At 41.9% G+C, this 24,851-nt stretch overlaps 1 protein-coding gene across 4 annotated transcripts in view; it reads left to right on the top strand.

The window, feature by feature from the left end:
• Positions 1-24,851, top strand: part of PLD5 (phospholipase D family member 5) — a 394,554-nt gene that overhangs the window by 224,186 nt on the left and 145,517 nt on the right. For all 4 annotated transcript variants that reach the window (XM_032317256.1, XM_032317255.1, XM_032317257.1 and 1 more), the window contains one exon: positions 4,221-4,332. In XM_032317256.1, the coding sequence (XP_032173147.1) occupies positions 4,221-4,332 (112 nt within the window). The remainder of the gene's footprint in view (positions 1-4,220; positions 4,333-24,851) is intronic.

The raw sequence follows: 24,851 nt of genomic DNA, 5'->3' as shown, positions 1-24,851 counted from the left end.
TTTATTGGAGTCTGTGGCCACCCTGTACTGGCTTAATGCTGCAGGTGACTGGCTCCTGCCCATCCGATCCATTTTGCTCGGGAGGTAGCTTGTTTTGTTCTGTTTTGTTTTGTTTTTGGCCAGAAGTTTGTAAGAATTCCTCTTTCTCCTTGGTATTGATCGATTGCATCGACTGTGCCTAGATGGGTCTTTCTGCACTGCATTGCCTTCATCCTTCAATTATCTTTTCAACATGTAGATTTAGGCCTTCCTAGTAGGACAGTTTCTCTTCTGTTACTTGAAAGCTTATTCTTTCTGCCTCTTGTTTTCTTCCAACACATCTATTAGCCATGTGTTATATATCCTTGATTTATCTATCACCCTTTTCTTCCCTTATTACCTTTATGTTTCTGTGTGCATGCCCCTCTGTGCTTTGAAATATTTCTTCCGTTAGATCTTCAAGCTGTAATTTGGGTCTCGACAGTGGCCTTGCTGTTCTTTAATTATACTTCTAATTTAATTCTAAAATCGTTAGAGTGTTAGTCCCAGCCAGACTTATCTGTCTTTGCATATAACAACGTTGTGTTTTAGCTCCAGTTCCATATTCTCCAGTAGCCTGTCTCATCAGGTGCTTACTGTGTTCAAGCGTCTTCTCTCTTATTGGGCCCCTTACATGCATCTGTATTTGACTTTATCAGATTATTAGTGGCTTCTTCCTTTTTAGGTGAAGAAGGGGCAGTATTAGGTGGTTAACTAGTCCTCCCCCCCCACCCCCGTACTTCATACTCCAACCCCTTGGGCTTAATCGGCTTAAATTGCTCAACGCGCCTCAACCACTGACTATCTTCAAGATGATTTATTTAACTTGGAAATTTTGCCTAATGTTTCTCATCAGAAAGAGCACATTTTTAAGTTAGTTGACCCTTGGGGGCATCTGGGTTACTCAGTCATTAAGAGTCTGCCTTTGGCTCAGGTCCTCATCCTAGGGTCCTAGGATGGAGCCCTGCATAGGGCTCCCAGCTCCACAGGGAGTCTGCTACTTCCGCCCTGCTTGTGTTTTCTCTCGCTTTCTCTTTCCCTCTGTCAAATAAATAAATAAAATCTTAAAAAAAAAAAATTAGCTGACCCTTGAACAACATGGGGATTAACGGGGGATAACCCACTACATAGTCAAAAATCTGCATGAAACTTTTGACTCCCCAAAACTTGATACTGATAGCCTCCTGTTGACCAGAGCCTGACTGATAACAGAAAGAGCCAACTAACACATACTTTGTATGTTAGATGTACATTAACGTAAGCTAAGAAAATATGTTAATTAAGAAGATGCTAAGGCTGGGAAAACATTTTTACAGGACTACCCTGATTGTTGAAAAAGAAAAAAAATCTGCATATAAGCGGACCCATGCAGTTCAAACTCCTGTCGTTCAGGAGTTTCTGATGTTTAAAAACCAAAGAGGTTTTTGTATTCCTTTATGAAAACTCAGCGAGAGGATTTTTTTTTTTTTAAAGATTTTATTTATTTATTTGACAGAGATCACAAGTAGGCAGAGAGGCAGGCAGAGAGAGAGAGAGAGGAAACAGGCTCCCTGCTACGCAGAGAGCCCAATGTGGGGCTCAATCCCAGGACCCTGGGATCATGATCTGAGCCAAAGGCAGAGGCTTTAACCCACTGAGCCACCCAGGCACCCCTCAGCGAGAGGATTTAACTCAGCAGTGAAGCCCTCAGAGGAGATCTCTCTCAGTGTTTCATACTCTCTGTGCTTCATACTTTTGTTACTACATTCCGAATGTCTTATCAAAAATGTGCAGATAGGAAGGTAAGACACTGTAAACAGGGGAGAACTTCACCCACCCAGGCCCAAGTTCATTACAGTAAGTACTATAATTAACAATTTTAAGAATCCTTGGGGTAAGTCATCAGCACGTACTAACAGGAAAAATTAGCTTTATTTAATGACAGTCTGCCAGTATCTGTGAACTTGGGAGTTTCTATTTTCATCTATGTTTGAGAGCTCTGGTCTTCATTTTAAATCTCACAAAAATAACATAGTGGGAATCAATTTAAGGCACACAGCCAGAAATACAGATAGGTTAGAAGATCTCTTACATTTCACTGGTGCAAGATCTATTGTTAACTAAGAGCAGGGGAAAAAGAAAACATGCATTCGTGTAAAAACTGTGGCTTGTTACCGGTGGAGTCTCCCAAAACACAACGCACATAAGCCTTTTCTCTGTGTGAAGGGAAGAATACAGACAGTTTGACCGTGAGGCTGGGCTCCAGAAATCTGGGCCATGCAGACATCCCCAAGCCTCCAAGGGTGTGTGACAAGATTACAGTCCGCAAGTCCATGGGGTACCAGAGCTGACGAGGAAGGCTGTGTTGGTGATAACCCTGCAGGAGAACCACAGCTCCCCGCCACCTGGCTATCCTTCTCCGCCGCTATCTGAGCCCCTGGCTGCCGGGGACTTCCCGCTCCTGCAGGAAACCTGAAATCCACATAGACCCTGCAATCTACAAGGCGGCTGCTGTTTTCTTTCTTCCCTCCTCTGCCTCTCTGTGTTTCTCTCTTGTTCAACACCCCCCCCCCATCTCTTTTAAATAAATAGTGGACACCAGCCTGGTACACTCATTCCACCCCTCCCCAGAACACCTGCTCCTCAGGGAGCCTGCCTCCAGGCTCTGGGTGCGGAGTAATTCATGAGCTCCACTTTGGGCCCCTTGATTTCCATGCTTAGTTAGAGGAAGGGAGGCTTATGTCCCTGCCATGGGGTGCAGTTCCCGCTCCGCCCTCTGGTACTCAGGGATGAGAGAGCACTGGCCATCTGGGGCCCCCGCTCCAGGCCAGCAGGGCTGGATTACACCAAACATTGCCCTCCTGCTGCGTGGCCCTAGGACTGTCCTGCCGGCTTGCTCTCCTTACCCTCCAAAGTCTCGGACTTGCATCTTTGGCTTCTCTGCTTTCTGAGGCTGAAGTGCAGGGATCCTGCGTCCACACCCTCCCTTCCCTCCCATCCTTCGTACCGAATCGTTCTTAGTTATGAATGGTCCGTCCTTATCAAAGCAGGATAAGACTTTGCCACCTGGGGGCCATGAAGACCAAACCTTACTGCCTGTCCGACCCCGGAAGGCATTTGAGTTTGTGGCTGAATAACAAAGTTCTCCAAAATCAATAAAAGAAGACCAGTTCCTTTTATGATAGGAGAGGGAGTCTGTGAACACACACAAGGGAAAATAAACGAGCTAAGGTTGCTGTCCCCTCACCTGAGACGGTGTAATTGCTGAGGACCTGCCCCAGCGCAGTCTCCTGGAGATGACAGTTTCTTATAAAAATGTAATGCTTGTGAAAATCTTACGTAAGCAAAGCTTTATGTTTTATTTTTTATTTTTATTCCAGTCATTTTTGGGTTGTGCTAGTAATGACAGATGGCTAGGGCAGAGCGTTAGTTGAATTCTGTAAAAAGGGGTTTTAAACCAGAAGGTGAATTCAGGCAAATCACCTATAAGTAGCTGTGACTTTCCCCATCAGAGCTTCCACTGAAAGGATACTTACCTACTACTAATTCCTTTAATTCTCACAAAAAACCTTTTAAAGTACATGTTATTTTTATCTACGTTCTACTGAGGAAGAAGCTAGAGATTAGTGAGAAGAAACACAGCTTATAAATTGGAAAACCAACTGGAATCCAGGTCTCTCTAGGCCCAAACACAACTTTATAATAGTCTCTGCTGCCTCTTCCAGTGTAGATAATGTCAGAATGGAAAAGGAAAAGAAGAGTAGATTTGCACTGTAGCATTGAACTTGGAATTGCAGTAATTGTCACTCGGAAAACATAATGTAATCTGTGTTCATGCTACTGCTCCGGTTCTAGAACTCTTCTGAAAGAATTTTCCACGAACGCTAACTGCTGAAACGCTTCCCTTTTAAAGTTTGAATGAATAAGGGCACCTGGGTGGCTCAGTGGGTTAAAGCCTCTGCCTTCGGCTCGGGTCATGACCCCACGGTCCTGGGATTGAGCCCCGCATCGGGCTCTCTGCTCGGCGGGGAGCCTGCTTCCCTACCTCTCTCTCTCTGCCTGCCTCTCTGCCTACTTGTGATCTCTGTCAAATAAATAAATAAAATCTTTAAAAAAAGAATTTGAAGGAATGGTTTTAATTGTTAATACATTTATTTATACCTATCCTAAGTAGCATACTTTAGGTTTTCTGACTTTCCTCATCTCTGAATATTTTTTTCTAGGGTCAACGTCTTTTTGAAAAGTTGCTCCAACTGACTTCACAAAATATTGAAATCAAGCTAGTGAGTGATGTGACCGCCGACTCAAAGGTATTAGAAGCCTTGAGATCAAAGGGTAAGGCCGAGGTCTCTGCGCTACTCTAGCCCCGGGGTGGGGGGATTCCCTGAGGACAGCTCTCATTCTGCCTAAAATAATATGTGATTTCTTGATGGTCAGCCCATTGCATGAAGTTCACTTCTTGTTTCTCCTTTGAAAAATAACCCAATTAAAGCCTATAAATGAGAGACCTAATTAATCAATACTACTGGGAGGTTTTAAATAGTGTTGTTGCATATTGGTTGTTGCAAAATAATCTACTAGGCATTAAAGGATAATTAACTAGAAAGAAGACTCTTTCCCTCTCTGAACATTGCAGTGATAGGATTCAAGAGCCACTTCTCATTCGAACAAACATTGGATTTCTGTTTTTCTCTTGCCCTTCAAATGGAAGTCCTCCTCATGCCCCAACTTCTTTTAAAATAGTACAGTCAGATGGAGGCGTCTGTGAAACCCAACGTAATTCCACAGAGAATATCATTCACAGGCCACTTTGTGATTTGTCTCCAAATCCCACAAAGACCTGGAGGAATCCTTAGGAAATAACTTCCTTGACTTTGCTGTGTCTTCACTAACACAACTCTTCCTTCCAAATACTTCACGGGTTTATCAGAATGTTGGCCCTGTATTTTACTACTGGAGCTGTAAGCCTCTGAATGGAAATGGCAGGTGTGGGCCCATGAAAATGCTCGCGCTACCAAATGTCCCCAGGAGAAGACGAGGCTTTGGTCCCAGGGAACAGCGTTGCGTCTCCTGTGTGTGCTATTTAAACATGCTGGGCGGTGTTGCTTGTTATCTTCCCTGGATTATTAAGTGAAAACACTTTCTGAAAAATGTACCAGGCTATGAAGCAAAGGGTTGAGCCCAAGGAGTCTTGCCTTCTGCAAGAGAAAACTTGGAAGCAATAAAACCTAAGGGACGATATAAATACACAGAATACATAACTGTGGTCGGACTCAGGTGTATTGTTTTTTCTATGCATGGGAAAATCAGGGTAACTTAGGAGCTACTGTTAGGCCTGAAAAGCTTCACTGTGCTTCCTGAGCACAGGATATTTTTGAAGCACTAGAAAATACATAGTTCAGTGGATTAATGTGAATTAGAAATGTGTTCTTTTTTTTAATTGTGTTATGTTAGTTACCATACAGTACATCATTAGTTTTTGATGTAGTGTTCCATTATTCATTGTTTGTTTCTCACACCCAGTGTTCTGTGCAATCCGTGCCCTCCTTAATACCCATCACCGGGCTAAGCCATCCGCCCCCTCCCCTCCCCTCTGAAACTCTGTTTGTTTCCCAGAGTCCACAGTCTCTCGTGGTTCATCTCCCACTCTGATTTCTCCCCTTTCATTTTTACCTTCTCCTCTTATTCTCCATGCTATTCCTTATGTTCCACAAATAACTGCAATCATGTGATAATTTACTTTCTCTGTTTGTTTTATTTTACTCAGCATAATCTCTTCTAATCCCATCCAAGTTGATGCAAAAGTTAGGTATTCATCCTTTCTGATGGCTGCCTAATATTCCATTGTAATTATGGACCGCATCTTCTTTTTTTTTTAATTAAATTTATTTATTTTCAGCATAACAGTATTCATTATTTTTTCACCACACCCAGTGCTCCATGCAATCTGTGCCCTCTATAATACCCACCACCTGGTACCCCGACCTCCCACACCCCCGCCACTTCAAACTCCTCAGATTGTTTTTCAGAGTCCATAGTCTCTCATGGTTCACCTCCCCTTCCAATCTCCCCCAACTCCCTTCTCCTCTCCAACTCCCCATGTCCTCCATGCTATTTGTTATGCTCCACAAATAAGTGAAATCATATAATAATTGACTCTCTCTGCTTGACTTATTTCACTCAGCATAATCTCTTCCAGTCCCGTTCATGTTGCTACAAAAGTTGGGTATTCATCCTTTCTGATGGAGGCATAATACTCCATAGTGTATATGGACCACATCTTCCTTATCCGTTCGTCCATTGAAGGGCATCTTGGTTCTTTCCACAGTTTGGCGACCGTGGCTATTGCTGCTATAAACATTGGGGTACAGATGGCCCTTCTTTTCACTACATCTGTATCTTTGGGGTAAATACCCAGGAGTGCAATTGCAGCGTCATAGGGAAGTTCTATTCTTAATTTCTTGAGGAATCTCCACACTGTTCTCCAAAGAGGCTGCACCAACCTGCATTCCCACCAACAGTGTAAGAGGGTTCCCCTTTCTCCACATCCCCTCTAACACATGTTGTTTCCTGTCTTGTTAATTTTGGCCATTCTACTGGTGTAAGGTGATATCTCAATGTGGTTTTAATTTGAATCTCCCTGAGGGCTAGTGATGATGAACATTTTTTCATGTGTCTGATAGCCATTTGTATGTCTTCATTGGAGAAGTCTCTCTTGATATCTTCTGCCCATTTTTTTAATATGATTGCCTGTTTTGTGTGTGTTGAGTTTGAGGAGTTCATTATAGATCCTGGATATCAACCTTTTGTCTGTACTGGCATTTGCAAATATCTTCTCCCATTCCATGGGTTGCCTCTTTGTTTTTTTGACTGTTTCCTTTGCTGTGCAGAAGCTTTTGATTTTGATGAAGTCCCAAAAGTTTATTTTCGCTTTTGTTTCCTTTGCCTTTGGAGACATATCTTGAAAGAAGTTGCTGTGGCTGATATCAAAGAGATTACTGCCTATGTTCTCTTCTAGGATTCTGATGGATTCCTGTCTCACGTTGAGGTCTTTTATCCATCTTGAGTTTATCTTTGTGTACGGTGTAAGAGAATGGTCGAGTTTCATTCATCTACATATAGCTGCCCAGTTTTCCCAGCACCATTTATTGAAGAGACTGTCTTTTTTCCACTGTATATTTTTTCCCATTTTGTCGAAGATTAATTGACCATAGAGTTGAGGGTCCATATCTGGGCTCTCTACTCTGTTCCACTGTCTATGTGTCTGTTTTTATGCCAGTACCATGCTGTCTTGGTGACCACAGCTTTGTAATAAAGCTTGAAATCAGGTAAAGTGATGCCCCCAGTTTTATTTTTGTTTTCAACATTTTCTTAGCGATTCAGGGTCTCTTCTGATTCCATACAAATTTCTGGATTATTTGCTCCAGCTCTTTGAAGAATACCAGTGGAATTTTGATCGGAATGGCATTAAAAGTATAGATTGCTCTAGGCAGTATAGACATTTTAACAATGTTTATTCTTCCGATCCAAGAGCATGGAATGGTCTTCCATCTTTTTGTGTCTTCTTCAGTTTCCTTCATGAGTGTTCTGTAGTTCCTCAAGTACAGATCCTTTACCTCTTTGGTTAAGTTTATTCCCAGGTATCTTATGGTTCTTGGTGCTATAGTAAATGGAATCGATTCTCTAATTTCCCTTTCTGTATTTTCATTGTTAGTGTATAAGAAAGCCACTGATTTCTGCACATTGACTTTGTATCCTGCCACGTTGCTGAATTGCTGTATGAGTTCTAGTAGTTTGGGGTGGAGTCTTTTGGGTTTTCCATAGAAAGAATCATGTCATCTGCGAAGAGAGAGTTTGACTTCTTCATTGCCAATTTGGATACTTTTTATTTCTCTTTGTTGTCTGATTGCTGTTGCTAGGACTTCTAATACTAAGTTGAACAAGAGTGGTGAAAGTGGGCATCCTTGTCTTGTTCCTGATCTCACCGGGAAGGCTGCAAGCTTTTTCCCATTGAGGATGATATTTGCTGTTGGTCTTTCATAGATAGATTTGATGAAGTTCAGGAATGTTCCCTCTATCCCTACACTTTGAAGCATTTTAATCAGGAATGGATGCTGGATTTTGTCAAATGCTTTTTCTGCATCAATTGAGAGGACCATGTGGTTCTTCTCTCTTCTCATATTAATTTGTTGTATCACATTGATTGATTTGCGAATGTTGAACCATCCTTGTAGCCCAGGGATGAATCCCACCTGGTCATGGTGGATAATCTTTTGAATGTGCTGTTGGATCCTGTTTGCTAGGATCTTGTTGAGAATCTTAGCATCCATATTCATCAGTGATATTGGTCTGAAATTCTCCTTTTTGGTAGGGTCTTTGCCTGGTTTGGGGATCAGGGTAATGCTGGCTTCATAGAAAGAGTCTGGAAGTTTTCCTTCTGCTTCAATTTTTGAAACAGCTTCAGGAGAATAGGTGTTATTTCTTCTTTGAAAGTTTGGTAGAATTCCCCAGGGAAGCCATCAGGTCCTGGGCTCTTGTTTTTTGGGAGGTTTTTGATCACTGCTTCAATGTCGTTACTAGATATCGGTCTATTCAGGTTGTCGATTTCTTCCTGGTTCAATTTTGCGAGTTTATAGTTTTCCAGGAATGCATCCATTTCATCAAGGTTGCTAAGCTTATTGGCATATAACTGTTGATAATAACTTCTGATGATTGTTTCTACTTCCTTGGTGTTAGTTGTGATCTCTCCATTTTCATTCATAATTTTATGAATTTGGGCTTTCTCTCTTTTCTTTTGGATTAATGTGGCCAGTGGCTTATCGATCTTATTGATTCTTTCACAAAACCAACTTCTAGTTTCATTGATATGTTCTACTGTCTCTTTGGTTTCTACTGCATTGATCTCAGCTCTAATGTTGATGATTTCCCTTATGTGCGGAGTTGGTTTGATTTGTTGTTGATTCTCCAGTTCTTTAAGGTGTAGAGAAAGCTGCTGTGTGGATTTTTCAATTTTTTTGAGGGAGGCTTGGATGGATATGTATTTCCCTCTTAGGACTGACTTTGCTGTATCCCATAGGTTTTGGACCGAAGTGTCTTCATTCTCATTGGTTTCCATGAATTGTTTCAGTTCTTCTTTGATCTCCTGGTTGATCCAAGCATTCTTAAGCAAGATGGCCTTTAGCTTCCAGGTGTTTGAGTTCCTTCTGAACTTTTCCTTGTGATTGAGTTCCAGTTTCAAAGCATTGTGATCTGAAAATATGCAGGGAATAATCGCAGTCTTTTGGTATCGGTTGAGTCCTGATTTGTGACCCAGTATGTGGTCTATTCTTGAGAAGGTTCCATGTGCACTTGAGAAGAATGAGTATTCTGTCGTTTTAGGGTTGAATGTTCTGTATATATCTATGAGGTCCATCTGTTCCAATGTGTCATTCAGTGCTCTTGTTTCTTTATTGATTTTCTGCTTCAATGGTCTGTCTATTTCTGAGAAGAGGCGTGTTAAGATCTCCTACGATTAGTGTATTCATATCAATATGACTCTTTATCTTGATTAACAGTTTTCTTATGTAATTAGCTGCTCCCATATTGGGGGCATAGATATTTACAATTGTTAGATCATCTTGGTGGATAATCCCTTTAAGGATTATGTAGTGTCCTTCTGTATCTCTGACTACAGTCTTTAGTTTAAAATCTAATTTATCTGATATCAGAATCGCTACCCCAGCCTTCTTTTGAGGCCCATTGGCATGAAAAATGCTTCTCCATCCCTTCACTTTCAGTCTGTGTGTATCTTTAGGTTCAAAATGGGTCTCTTGTAGACAACATATGGATGGGTCCTGTCGTTTTATCCAATCTGCAACCCTGTGCAGTTTTATGGGCGCATTTAGGCCATTCACGTTGAGAGTGATTATTGATAGATACGTTTTTATTGACATCAAATTACCTTTGAAGCCTTTCTTTCTCTAGACTGTCTCTATATTTCTGTTCAATGCTATTCTTAGGATTTTTCCTTTTTTATAGAACCCCCCTTAATATTTCCTGCAGTGTCGGCTTGGTGGTTCATAGTCTTTTAAGCCTTGCCGGTCTGGGAAACTCTTTATCTCTCCATCCATTTTGAATGTCAGTCTTGCTGGATAAAGTCTTGGCTGCATGTTCTTCTCATTTAGTGCCCTGAATATATTTTGCCAGCTTTTTCTGGCTTGCCAGGTCTCTATGGACAGGTCTGATGTTATTCTGATGGGCTTTCCTCTGTAAGTAAGGAGCCTCTTTGCCCTGGCGGCTTTCAAGAGATTATACCTACAATTATAATTCCTCAATTTGACTATCAGGTGTCGTGATTTTTTTTGGAATGTATAATCTTGGGTGGAGACCGTTGAGCCTCTAGTACATGAACGCTGGTTCTATTCGCGAGATTGGGAAAATTTTCATGAAGGACTTGTTCCACTGTATCTTCTAGACTTCTTTCTTTCTCCTCCCCTTCAGGGATTCCAATAATTCTGACGTTGGAATGTTTCATGGCATCATTTATTTGCTGATTCTGTTTTCGTGGTTTCTAGGCTGTTTGTTCCAGGCTTCTTCCTGATCCTTTCTATCTGTTTGTCCTCCAGATCACTAATTCTATCTTCTGTCTCAGTTACCCTAGCTTTGAGAGAGTTTAGATTAGATTGGAACTCATTGAGAGCATTGTGAACCTCCTCCCTGGTAGCTTTAAGCTCCGCCCTATTATTGTGAACATCCTGTCTGGTCGCTTTCAGCTCAGCCCTAATCAATTCTGTTTGGTCATGCATGGCTTTCTCCAACCTAGCTATTGCCTGGATAATTGTTAGCCTGAATTCTCTTTCTGACATATTGTCTATGTTGATATCCATTAGCTCTGTTGCAGAAGGTCCATCTTCTGTATTTTTCTTTTGTTGGGCATTCCTCCTCCTAGTCATTTTGGTGGGAGATGACTGAACAGATGTAGCTGGATGTATAAACCGTGGTGTAGTCAAGGTGCACCCTGGAACACTTCTGAGCAATCAGGATTCCCCACCCAAATGAGAGACCAAAGAAAAGGAAAAGGAAAAAAAAAAGAGATAGAGAGAGAGACAGGAAAGAAAGGGAAGATGGAAGAGAAGGTTCAGCCCAAATGGGCCCCAAGGTAAGATTTATGAAGTAAACAAACAAAAACAGACAAACAAAAAGACTGATAAAAGTATATGACAAGGGAAAATTATATATATATATGCAAATAAAGGAAGAACCTCGTCAAAAAGAACCCCAAGTGTAAGATTTATATACTATCAGGACAAACACAAAAACACAGAAACACTGGTGGAAGAAAAAGTTGGGAGAGTGGTTATAAATTCTCAGTGTGTGCGAGGAAGGTTGTTTTGATTCTTCCTGGATGTATCTTGATATCGTTGTTAAAGGACTCAACTTTCCTAAGATAAAGGGGGATTAAAAATTAGTTTACCTATAGGGGTAGTATTGATTGGGGAAAGGGGATTACTTTGAAGTTTAACTCTATATGAATATTAGAAGATAAAAATAAAAAGGAATAAACTAGACTAAACTAAATTAAAATTTAAAAAAAAGGAATTCAAAAAAGAGAAATGCAAAAGAAAAACATAGGTGTATGTATCAAAAAGTTCAGGTTAGAAGGTTATTATGGAATTTGATGTACTGGATAGCTCGTTGTGATGGTTATTAGGTTTAAAAAAATTACCTATATATTAAAAAAAAAAGAACCAGAATAGTGGGAATGAATGAAAAATAAAAGTTTTCCTACGAAGTAGTGGTTGTTCTCTTGTAGTCCTTTTTTTTTTTCTTTCTTGGTTTGTTTTCTGGGGGAGGGGCCTGCCACGTGGGTTTTCAGTCAGTGATGTTTCTGACTTAAGTCTTCCTGCCCCCCTCAAGGGGGTGGGCTCTGAGGAAACTGGTTTTTTTTTTTCCCAGGCTTTTGTTCTCTGGCAGGTTTTTATGTTTGTTCACTTTTTTTTTTTCCTCACTTTGACCGCTTTTGATAGTTTTTGTAGTTTTAGAGGAAAACAAACAGCACCCTGATCTCCCTCTCAGAGAGAAGCCTCAGTCTGGCTGCAGAGCCCAAATAAGTTCCCCCTTGGCAGCTGGCAGAGCAGGTTCCAAGTCGCGGTCCCTGGGGATGCAGGATCTTTTGCTTGTACCCAAAACCTCAGCAGCAGCGGCTCTGGGCACCTCCAGACCGCTAGAGAGGTTCCAAGCAGCAGTCGCACACTGAGATTTTCCCGCGGGCCCGGGCTGGGAGTGCCTGGTCTTTCTGGGTCTAAGAGCGTCGGGCTTGCGCGCACCACTTTCAGGGGAGGCTGAGGTTCGCGCGCGGGTCTCAGGCTCTGAGACCCGGGTGCAGGTCCGAGAGCACCAGACTGGGCCTCCGCGCACCTCTCTGGGCGCCCCTCTCTGGGCGTAGAGTTTGGTGCAGGCTCTGAAACAATGGCGCATATCAAAGGGCACCGGCTGGGCCTTTATACCTCTCTCAGGGGAGTATCTCTGACTCTGCAGCAGGGCTCTCGCGTTCTGCCCCCTGCGTGGCTTCCATCCCCTCACAGGAAATGGACTGCTGTAGGCTTAGGGACCAAGAGCTGGTTTCTCTGCCACACTCTCTGTGCCCAGGACAGCGGAGGCTGTCCTGGGACCGGGGACTTAAGCCCCTGTCCCTAGCCGCCCGGATTCCCACAATCTCCCCACCGCGATCCTTTGCTCATTTGGAGTGCTTTCAGCCAGTGTCCAAGTTAATGCTGGTCCCCAGACGCAGGGCACCCTTGCTCGGACTGGGGTATTACTTTCCAACCGGTCGCCTCTGGAGGCTCCCTCCCCCTTTTGTTTATCTTCCGATATCAGTCCGCCGCCGTTCCCATTTTGCTTTACTTGCCCACTGGCGTCTTCTGCCCCTATAGAGATCCAGACGTATATAATTCTGATCTCAGGCTGATTTCATGGCTGATCGGAGTTCTTTGGTAGGTAATCAGCTCACTTTGGGGTACAAGTTGAAAAGGCGCCTCCTCCTACTTCCCCGCCATCTTGTCCCCTGGACCGCATCTTCTTTATCCATTCATCTATTGAAGGGCATTTCAGCTCCTTCCACAGTTTGGCGACTGTGGCTGTTGCTGCTATGAACATTGGGGTGCATATGGCCCTTCTTTTCACTACAGCTGTATCTTTGGGGTAAATGCCCAGTAGTGCAGTTGCTGGGTCATAGGGTAGCTCTATTTTTTACTTTTTGAGAAACCTCCACACTCTTTTCCAAAGTGTCTGTACCAACTTGCATTCCCACCAACAGTGTAAGAGGACTCTCCTCTCTTCATAACTTCTCCAACATTTGTTGTTTCTTGCCTTTTTGATTTTTGCCATTCTGACTGGTGTAAGGTGGTATCTGGTTTTGATTTGTGTTTTGTTTGATTTGTGATCTTACTTTTCCTGTTTAGAAAACATGAGATTGGGTTCCCACTACCTGAAAATCCACGAGCTGCCACATTTTTAGGAACGGATTACTTTGGGCTAACTCCGAGTGCCTGTATTTGCTGATAAATTTCCCATGGTGTCTACTTCCATACAAACCCACGTCGTATATACACATAGACACCACATAAGACACAATCACACCCCACATATATACACACCCCAATCTCTTCTTTCACCTGAAAGGAATGAAATATTGTATGACAATTGTATGTCAATTACAACAATTAAAAAATATATATACCGACTATGAGGACTGAGGGGTATGTCAGGTACTGCTGAATATTTGGCACCTAAGATGTTCATTCACTATAAATGAATTTATAGGTGAAGTCCTTGACTATGGTTCTAGAGTGAACTATGAATTAAAGTTTCATTATAACCATTACTTCTCACAAAGGAATTTCACAGCAAATTGGGTATATTACTACAACTTAGGCTCTGTTAATGTGTGATAGGAGTTCTTACCAGAACAGATGACTTACTTCCCTTTACAATCAGAGAGAAACGAACAGGACCCCAATTTCCTGTCGCTATCCCCTGTGTGCTTCTGGTAGGCCTGTCCGACTTCTATTACTGCGCCTAAATGTGGCACCACACATAGTCATCACAGTGACTGTATTTCTCTCATCCTCTGGCAGAGACAAATTAGATAATAACTGTGCATTGTAGAAATATTTGTCATGAAACCGTTTTATTTAATGAAGTTTTATGAAATCATTTTCAATCTGGGTCGGAATGCCCTTCTTTAGGTTTATCGTTTCTTTTTTTATGGAGAGATCCTGGTCTTCCGGTGACTTTCCAGGAAGGTCTGGCCAGAAATAGTCCACGAGTGACAGATAAGCATGAGACTAGCTATGAGCAACTTCAGCTGTGAGAAGTCACTGGGAATAGAAACTGGTCACGTACAAGGTGAGAAGGGGTGAGTGAGGCTTCCCCAGGAAGTGGCGAGGATTTAATGTGTGTGTGGGCCCAGCAAGGGCAAGGCTGGCCGGCCAGGCCTCCGAGCCCTTCCTGGAGCGGGGGAGATCCCAGTAGCTTACAGATCCCAGCTCCCCACAACCCCCCACTCCTGCCCGGGACCGCTCCTCCACTCACAGGAGTAAAACATCAGAAAGGTCACCCCCCCAAACGCCTCACACTGTGGCCCAGGGGGTGGGGTGCATTTGAAACCCTATGCTCAAGAAGCCCGCGAGCCCGGGGAGGGATTTCATTTTAGACAAGGCTCCCTGTTGGTTCAAACATTTACGCCACTGACTGACCGTTAGCACTTGTCCGCGTAAGCATCTGAAATGAGCATGTGGGCTTAGCCGACGCTCTTCCTCTCCTCCCTTCCAGCCACAACCCCTCGATCTGGGTTCCCACGTGCCCAGCCACTCCTGGGCACATCCACATCAGAGAAGGCACTCTGATGTGTGGGAAAGGACCCCATAAATGGTTTTTCATAGAAGTAAACTTGTTCTCTAAATCTGGAGGCCTTTCCGATGGCTTCACGAGTTTTGTTTCTGGATTTTATCCGCTTCCAGTTGTCTTGGCTGGAGGATTAGTCAGAAAGCGATGAGGTCAGAGCTGAACGGCAGCATATGGGAAATGGCTTCTGGCTGCCTCATTCCCCACAGACAAGCTGATGCGATGTGGGATTGTCACCAGTCTTGCTCCTTCCTATACCCCTGCCATACGTGGGGCCCACCATGGCTGCAGGTGACTTCACCGAACCAGCTCTTGTCTCCCAGCAGGTGCCTTGGAAGTTTCACCTCATCCAGCCACACCAAGGCTGTTTTGTACTATAAACCCTGTTGGGTTTTTGTGTTTTTTTTTTTTTAATTTTTATTTCTAGGTGTGTTTGTTAGTCATATGCAAAATATTATTTCTCAATCATATTACTGCATTTTTCTAAGGCTGTGTTTTTTGGAGCAGTTTGAGGTGTACAACAACAAAGAGGGGAGGATACGGGAATTTCCCAGGTACCCCCTCTCCCAACACACACACCTGTCCCATCACCGTCCTCACTCACCAGAGGGGGAGGGGTGTCCCCAAGGATGAGCCTGTGTCGACACTTCATCGTCACCCGAAGTCCACAGTTTCCCTTGGATTCATTCTTGGTGTTATACATTCTGCGGGTTTGGACACATAGGTAGTGACATACATCTGTCATCATAACACCATACAGAGTATTTTCATGGCCCAGAAGTCCTCGGTCCTCTGCCAGCCGTCTCCCCACTTACTGCATTTTTAATCCTTATACTCTATTATTGTTGCAATGAAATACATAATAATAATTTTTTGTCTTTCAAAACCATAGCAATTCAGTGTATGTTCTAGAATATGATGAAAATATTTGCTCCAGTAGCCTACCAAAAATTAAGACTAAAATAATGTTAAAATAGAAAATATAAATTTCACTTTGGGAAAAGCCAGGCTTTGACTCGTTCACTGTCAGACGATAACTCTTTTATATCATGAGTCATTCTATTAAAGTCAGAAAGGATTGAAATCTGTGATCTAGAAATAAAGTCCACATGAATTTAATAAAAGTGCTTGAAACTGGTCAAGGTTCAAATGTCCTTTTCACTCTCATTCATACCAATTTCTCATCTTGGCTTTCCAGAGAGCTGAATGATAGTTGTGATTTTCCAAGCGCAGGCCGCTTTCCTGGGCCTCTGTTTTTAACACATACTTTTCCATGAACTTGAAATACCCTCTCTCTCCTCATCAGTTTGCGAGCTCCTGTTCAACCCTCAAGGTCCATTTTAAGCCTCACTCATAACATCGCCTTCAGACCTCCTTTCTCTTTCACAGTTGGTCTTCCCATCTTCTTTCCCTCCATTGTGCATTCATTAGTCATTCAACAACCACTCCTTGAACATCTGACAGGTGCCAGGAAGCTGGGCTTGAAAGCTAAAAAACTCTCCTGCAGACTTTGGAAAGTTTACAGTTTGCTAGAGTAGGTTGCCGTGAGTGAAATAAAATGATCAAGGAATTCTTGAAACATTCACGCAGAGTCCAAGTTTTCCAAAACACTTTCGCATCTGAGTCATGCATGCCTATGTTTTCCACCTGGCACCGTCTGCACCATCGAGATGCGGAGGGTGCTCTAACTTTAGAAACAGACGCTCTACTATTGTCTCTTTTCTCTGAGCAGACTTCCGTTCTGCTTGTTTCTGAACATTATCAGAAAATGTCAACGAAAGATAAATTCTGACAGTAACCAGGCCACACAATCCTTCCTCAAAGAGTCCTTAAGTGTTTTGCCGACTGAATATTAAGAAACTTCAGAAGCCCTGTCACACCACCCGGAATAACAGCCAAGACTTGAAGTGACAGCTCAGTCACAACCAACGCCTGCTCTCAGCAATCCTAAGAGGCATCCCAACGTCAGAGTTGTTAAAACGTAGAAACATCAGGTATTAGAACCAGTGACATAGGGTAGCGAAGGTTACTTTAAAATTCAGCAATAAATTTCAAAATCCAACTGAGAAACCCTTAGCTTTAATACTTAAGTTAAAACTGACCATTCCTAGTACTGCACGGAGGGAGGTGGCTGCTAGACCATGCCTCTCGTCCCAGGGATTCTTGCTGGGGCAGTAGCCATCCTCTGAACAGAAATTCAGAGAATTGAGGCTCTGCTCGTGCTTCAGGAACACCAGGATGTTTTTACCAGAACTCCTGATGGCAAGTGCCTTCAGAGATAGGAAGTGTTTCTGTCCGAACGAACCAAAAAGAAAAATTGTGCTTTATGACTTGAAATGGGGAAGAAGTTCTGCAAACCAGATTTTTATACCAAAGTTTTATGGGAAAACAACATAATGAAATCAGAAGCCCAAAATACACCAGAGACAAGACAGCCTCCTGGGGTAGACAAAGAAGAAGTCAGAAACCGTATCCAAAGAATACAGCACTATGAAATCACAGCCCAAATGAAAAGAGAAGTGGTCATCCTAAAAGCTTGGTTTTGAAAAGGAGAGGACTCTAAAACACTCCAAACTGATAGGTTAAATTCTGGCATGGATGCTGCTTGGATTTCCTCATTGCTGGTGATCAGCCCAGCTACACAAGAGAAAGAAATTCATCTTAGAGCTTGGGGGGACCTCCGACTGGGTCTGCGCGCTGGGCCCCTGTCTTCTGATGGTGCAGCTCATTGTGGGCTCAGGCCTTAGCCCAACCCTGGGTCAGCTGGAGTTTCAAGCTCTCAGTCTGTTAGAGTCAAACCTGTCTTCCTCTTGATCCCTTCTTTTGTGCACATGCAGACATACGGGAGATCAAACCTTGAGCCTAGACCATTCTGCCTGAAGATGCTTGTGACGGCATTAAGGAGATGGTAGCAGAGCTATTTTCTTATGGAGTTGTATTTTGTTTAGCTAGAGCATTAAGGTGTCAAGAATTTCTTCCCCTCTGGATTCTTTAGATAGGTGGGTAGATGGATAACTGATAGGTAGACAGACAGGCAGATTTTCAGATCTTAGCCGTAGCATTAATGTGTCGAGAATTTCTTTCCTCTTTGGTTTCCTTAGCTGTATAGATAAATAGACAGATGAAAACATGGATGGATGGATAGACAGATCTTCAAATCTGCTATGAGATTTAAAAATTAAAGTTCTAGGCTTGACAAGAACTTTTTGGTTTTTTTTTGTTTTTGTTTAGATTTTATTTATTTATTTTGATAGAAATCACAAGTAGGCAGAGAGGCAGGCAGAGAGAGAGGAGGAAGCAGGCTCCCTGCTGAGCAGAGAGTCCAATGCGGGGCTTGATCCCAGGACCCTGAGATCATGACCCGAGCCGAAGGCAAAGGCTTTAAGCCACTGAGCCACCCAGGCACCCCTTTCACTATGTTTTTATCCACGTTGTTTCATTTCTGTTACTCTTTGTGAAGGCAGAACAAAGCGTGGCCTTTGGACTCTCGACTTCTGTATTGGCCCGCAGCCTCCCTGACCATGTGCTCCTTTTGTGAATTTATTTTTTATTTTTTATTTTTTATTAACCTATAATGTATTATTAGCCCCAGGGGGACAGGTCTGTGAATCACCAAGTTTACACACTTCACAGCACTCACCATAGCACATACTTTTCCCAATGTCCATAACCCAACCACCTGCTCCAACTCCCCTCCCCCAGGCAGCCATCAGTTTGTTTTGTGAGATTAAGAGTCTCTTATGATTTGTCTCCCTCCCAATCCCATCTTGTTTCATTTTTTTCTTCCCTACCCCCAAAACCCCACTTTGCCTCTCAACTTCCTCATATCAGGGAGATCATGTGATAATTTTCTTTCTCTGATTGACTTACTTTGCTCAGCAAAATACCCTCTAGTTCCATCCATGTCATTGCAAATGGCAAGATTTCATTTCTTTTGATGGCTGCATAGTATTCCATTGTATATATATACCACATCTTCTTTATCCATTCATCTGTTGATGGACATCTAGTTTCTTTCCATAGTTTGGCTATTGTGGACATTGTTGCTATAAACATTCGGGTGCACATGCTTTTTCAGATCACTACATTTGTATCTTTAGGGTAAATACCCAGTAGTGCAATTGCTGGGTTGTAGGGTAGCTCTATTTTCAACTTTTTGAAGAACCTCTGTGCTGTTTTCCAGAGTGGCTGCACCAGCTTGCATTCCCGCCAGCAGTGTAGGAGGGTTCCCCTTTCTCCACATCCTCACCAGCATCTGCCATTTCCTGACTTGTTAATTTTAGCCATTCTGACTGGTGTGAGGTGGTATCTCACTGTGGTCTTGATTTGTATTTCCCTGATGCCGAGTGATATGGAGCACTTTTTCATGTGTCTGTTGGCCATCTGGGTGTCTTCTTTGCAGAAAAGTCTGTTCATGTCCTCTACCCATTTCTTGATTGGATTATTTGTTCTTTGGGCGTTGAGTTTGATAAGTTCTTTATAGATTTTGGATACTAGCCCTTTATCTTACATGTCGTTTGCAAATATCTTCTCCCATTCTGTCAGTTGTCTTTTGGTTTTGTTGACTGTTTCTTTTGCTCTGCAAAAGCTTTTGATCTTGATTAAATTCCAATAGTTAATTTTTGCCCTTGCTTCCTTGCCTTTGGCAATGTTTCTAGGAAGAAGTTGCTGAGACTGAGGTGGAAGAGGTTGCTGCCTGTATTCCCCTCAAGGATTTTGATGGATTCCTATCTCACATTGAGGTCTTTCATCCATTTGGAGTCTATTTTTCTGTGTGGTGTAAGGAAATGATCCAGTTTCATTTTTCTGCATGTGGCTGTCCAATTTTCCCAACACCATTTGTTGAACAGATTGTCTTTTTTCCATTGGACATTCTTTCCTGCTTTGTCAAAGATTAGTTGACCATAGAGTTGAGGGTCTATTTCTGGGCTCTCTATTCCATTCCACTGATCTCTGTGTCTGTTTTTGTGCCAGTACCATACTGTCTTGATGACGAAAGCTTTGTAATAGAGCTTGAAGCCTGGAATTGTGATGCCACCCACATTGGCTTTCTTTTTCAACATTCCTCTGGCTATTTGAGGTCTTTTCTGGTTCCATACAAATTTTAGGATTATTTGTTCCATTTCTTTGGGGGAAAAAAAAAAGGATGGTTTTTTTTGTTTTGTTTTGTTTTTTTAAGATTTTATTTATTTATTTGACACAGAGAGAGATTGCAAGTAAACAGAGAGAGAGAGGAGGAAGCAGGCCCCCCGCTGAGCAGAGAGCCCAATGCAGGGCTCGATCCCAGGACCCTGAGATCATGACCCGAGCCGAAGGCAGAGGCTAAACCCACTGAGCCACCCAGGCGCCCCAAAAAGGATGGTATTTTGATAGGGATTGCATTAAATGTATAGATTGCTTTAGGTAGCATAGACATTTCACAATATTTGTTCTTCCAGTCCATGAGCATGGAACATTTTTCCATTTCTTTAAGTCTTCCTCAGTTTCTTTCATGAGTACTTTATAATTTTCTGAGTACAGATTCTTTGCCTCTTTGGTTAGGTTTATTCCTAGGTATCTTAAGGGTTTGGGTGCAGTTGTAAATGGGATTGACTCCTTAATTTCTCTTTCTTCTCTCTTGTTTGTGTATAGAAATGCAGCTGATTTCTGTGCATTGATTTTTATATCCTGACATGTTACTGAATTCCTATACAAGTTCTAGCAGTTTAGGAGTGTAGTCCTTGGGTTTTCCACATAAAGTATTATATCATCTGCGAAGAGTGATAGTTTGACTTCTTCTTTGCCAATTTGGATGCCTTTAATTTCTTTTTGTTGTCTGATTGCTGAGGCTAGGATTTCTAGTACTGTGTTGAATAGCAGTGGTGATAATGGACATCCCTGCCGTGTTCCTGACCTTAAAGGAAAAGCTTTCAGTTTTTCTCCATTGAGAATGATATTTGTGGTGGGTTTTTCATAGACGGCTTTGATAATATTGAGGTATGTGCCCTCTATCTTTAGATTTTGAAGAGTTTTGATCAGGAAGGGATACTGTACTTTGTCAAATGCTTTTCCAGCATCTGTTGAGAGTATCGTATGGTTCTTGTCCTTTCTTTTATTAATGTATTATATCACATTGATTGATTTGTGGATGTTGAACCAACCTTGCAGCCCTGGAATAAATCCCACTTGGTCATAGTGAGTAATCCTTTTAATGTAGTGTTGGATCCTATTGGCTAGTATTTTAGTGAGAATTTTTGCATCTGTGTTCATCAAGGATATTGGTCTATAATTCTTTTTTTTTGATGGGGTCTTTGTCTGGTTTTGGGATCAAGGTAATCCTGGCCTCATAAAATGAGTTTGAAAGTTTTCCTTCCTTTTCTATTTTTTTGAACAGTTTCTACCATCTGACCCTGGGCTCTTGTTTGTTGGGAGATTTTTGATGACTGCTTCAATCTCCTTACTGGATATGGGTCTGTTCAGGTTTTCTGTTTCATCCTGGTTCAGTTGTGGTAGTTTATATGTCTCTAGGATTGTATCCATTTCTTCCAGACTGTCAAATTTTGTGGTGTATAGTTGCTCATAATATGTTCTTATAATTGTTTGTATTTCTTTGGTGTTGGTTGTGATCTTTCCTCTTTCATTCATGATTTTATTTTGTGGGGTCCTTTCTCTTTTCTTTTTGATAAGTCTGACCAGGGGTTTATCAACTTATTAATTCTTTCAAGGAACCAGGTCCTAGTTTTGTTGATATGTTCTTTTGGGGTTTTTTGGTTTGTTTGTTTCTATTTCATTGATTTCTGCTCTTATCTTTATTAATTCTCTTTTCCTGCTGGGTTTAGGCTTTGTTTTTCTTTCTCCAGCTCCTTTAGGTGTCGGGTTAGGTTTTGTATTTGAGAAAGGCTTGTATCACTATCTGTTTTCCTCTCAGGACTGCCCTTGCTGTGACCCACAGATTTTGAACCATTGTGTTTTCATTATCATTTGTTTCCATGAATTTTTTCAATTCTTCTTCAATTTCCTGGTTGACCCATTCATTCATTAGTAGGTTGCTCTTTAGCCTCCATGTATTTGGGTTCTTTCCAACTTTCCTCTTGTGATTAAGTTCTAGCTTCAGAACATTGTGGTCCGAAAATATGAGGGAATGATCCCAATCTTTTGGTACTGGTTGAGACATGATTTGTGACCCAGGATGTGATCTATTCTGGAGAATGTTCCACCTGCACTAGAGAAGAATGTGTATTCTGTTGCTTAGGGATGAAATGTTCTGAATATATCTGTGATGTCCATCCGGTCCAGTGTGTTATTTAAGGCCTTTATTTCCTTGTTGATCTTTTGCGTGGATGATCCCTTCATTTCAGTGATGGGGGTGTTAAAATCCCCTACTATTATTGTATTATTGTCAATGTGTTTCTTTGATTTTGTTATTAATTGGTTTATGTAGTTGGCTGCTCCCATGTTAGGGGCATAGATATTTTAAATTGTTAGGTCTTCTTGTTGGACAGACCTTTCAAGTATGATATAGTAGTATGATATAGTGTCCTTCCTCATCTCTTATCATAGTCTTTGGCTTAAAATCTAATTGATCTGATATAAGGATTGACATCCCAGCTTTCTTTTGATGTCCATTAGCATGGTAAATGGTTTTCCACTCCTTCACTTTAAATCTGGAAGTGTCTTTGGGTCTAAAATGAGTTTCTTGCAGACAGCATATTGATGGTTTTTTTTTTTTTTTTAAGATTTAAAAAAAAGATTTTATTTATTTGTCATAGTGAGAGCACAAGCAGGTAGAGTGGCAGGCAGAGGCAGAGAGAGAAGCAGGCTCCCTGCTGGACAAGGAGCCCAATGTGGGACTCGAACCCAGGACCTGGGATCATTTACCATTGTATGTTACAGACTTCTTGTCCTAGGCTGCTTTCAGGATTTTCTTTGTCACTACAACTTGCAAGTTTTGCTATTAGATAACTCAGCGTGAACCTATTTTTATTGATTTTGAGGGAAGTTCTCTGCGCCTCCTGGATTTTGATGCTTGTTCCCTTTGCCATATTATGGAAATTCTCTACAATAATTCACTCCAATATACCTTCTGCTTCCCTCTCTCTTTCTTCTTCTTCTGGGATCCCAATTATTTTGTTGCATCTTATATCACTTATCTCTCGAATTCTCCCCTCGTGGTCCAGTAGTTGTTTGTCTCTCTTTTGCTCAGCTTCTTTATTCTCCATCATTTGGTCTTCTATATCACTAATTCTCTCTTCTGCCTCATTTATCCTAGCAGTAAGAGCCTCCATGTTTGATTGAACCTCATTAATAGCTTTTTTTATTTCAGCTTGGTTAGATTTTAGTTCTTTAATTTCTCCAGAAAGGGCTTTTATTTCTCCAGACAGGGTTTCTCTAAGGAAGGAAGATTCTGTGCCTTTTTTGAGCCTAGCTAGCACCTTGAGAATTGTCATTCTGAACTCTAGATCTGACATACTGCCAATGTCCGTATTGATTAGGTTCCTAGCCTTTGGTATTGACTCTTATTCTTTTTTTTTGTGGTGAGTTTTTTCACCTTGTCATTTTATCCAGATAAGAATATATGAATGAGGGAGCGTCTGGGTGGCTCAGTGGGTTAAAGCCTCTGTGTTCAGCTCAGGTCATGATCCCAGGGTCCTGAGATTAAGCCCCATGTCAGGCTCTCTGCTCAGCAGGGAGCCTGCTTCTCTCTCTCTCTCTCTCTCTCTCTCTCTGCCTGCCTCTCCGCCTACATGTGATCTCTGTCTGTCAAATAAATAAATAAAATCTTTTAAAAAAAAAGAATATATGAATGAGAGAATAAAATACTAAAAGGGTGGCAAAGACCCCATAAAAATGTGTGTTAACCAAATCAAAAGAGACCCCAAATCATTGGGAGAAGAAGGGGTAAACAGAAGTTCAGAAAAAAATTTAAAAAAGAAGAAAGAAAATATAGGTATTAGACTGGTGAATAGAACAGAGCCACCCACTTGATTTGGGGAGTATTTTGGTCTCTTAGAAAAAATTACCTCCCAAATTTTAAAGAAAGAAAAACATAAATACACACACACACACACACACACACACACACACACAAATAAGGGTAAACACGATAAAGGTATGGAATATGACTGTAAAGATGAAAATTTTTAAAAAAATTCTAAAGAAGGAGTTGATAAGATAAATTGGTTGGGAAAAGAAAGAAAAAGAAAGTGGAGAGAATTTGCTCAGGCTGGAGACTAGAACAAACCCTGTGCTAGATTTAGGGTATATTTTGATCTATTAGAAGAAGTTGTATCCCATAATTTTTTAGAAGAAAAAACCTTATGTGTATAGAAAAGATAAAGTTAGATACAATGAAGGATAAAATATGACTAGAATAATAAAGGTTCAGAAAGTTTTTTTTTAAATAAAGATATTAAGATAAACTAGTTAAAAAATGTTAAAAGAGGAAAGAGTAAAAATTTTAATAATTAGAATAAGAAAAAAATAAAATAAAAATTTAATTAACTTTGCCAGACTAAAGAATCATGGGGAGAAAGCCATGAATTCCATGCTTTGCTTTCCCCTCCTCTGGAATTCCTCTGTTCTCCTGGATCAGTGAACTTGGTCTTGGCTGGATGTTCTTGCTGATCTGGGGGAGGGGCCTGTTGAGTGATTCTTAAGTGTCTTTGCCTGAGGCGGAATTGCATCGCCCTTGCCAGGGGTCTGGGCTAAGTGATCTGCCCCCTCCCATTCACTCTAGGGTGCTTTTGTTCCCTGAGCACTTTCCGCTTTCTGTAGAGCGCTGGAGTATAAGATGAAAATGATGGCCTGCCAGTCTCGGGCCTGGATGAGCCGAGAGCTTGGGGCCCCACTCCTCAGTGCGTCCTCCAGGAGAAGCTGTCAGTCCCTCCCGTCTCCCTGGTCTCTGGCCGTGCTCCGAGCTCACCCGGCCTTTAACGGAGTTTTTCATTCTCTGGTGCACAGCACCATTTGGAGTCTCTGCCACTGTTCCAGAG

Source organism: Mustela erminea, chromosome 17, assembly GCF_009829155.1.
Source record: "Mustela erminea isolate mMusErm1 chromosome 17, mMusErm1.Pri, whole genome shotgun sequence".
In the NCBI taxonomy this organism is placed as follows: Eukaryota; Metazoa; Chordata; class Mammalia; order Carnivora; family Mustelidae; genus Mustela; species Mustela erminea.
This window is presented reverse-complemented; position numbering and strand designations above follow the sequence as displayed.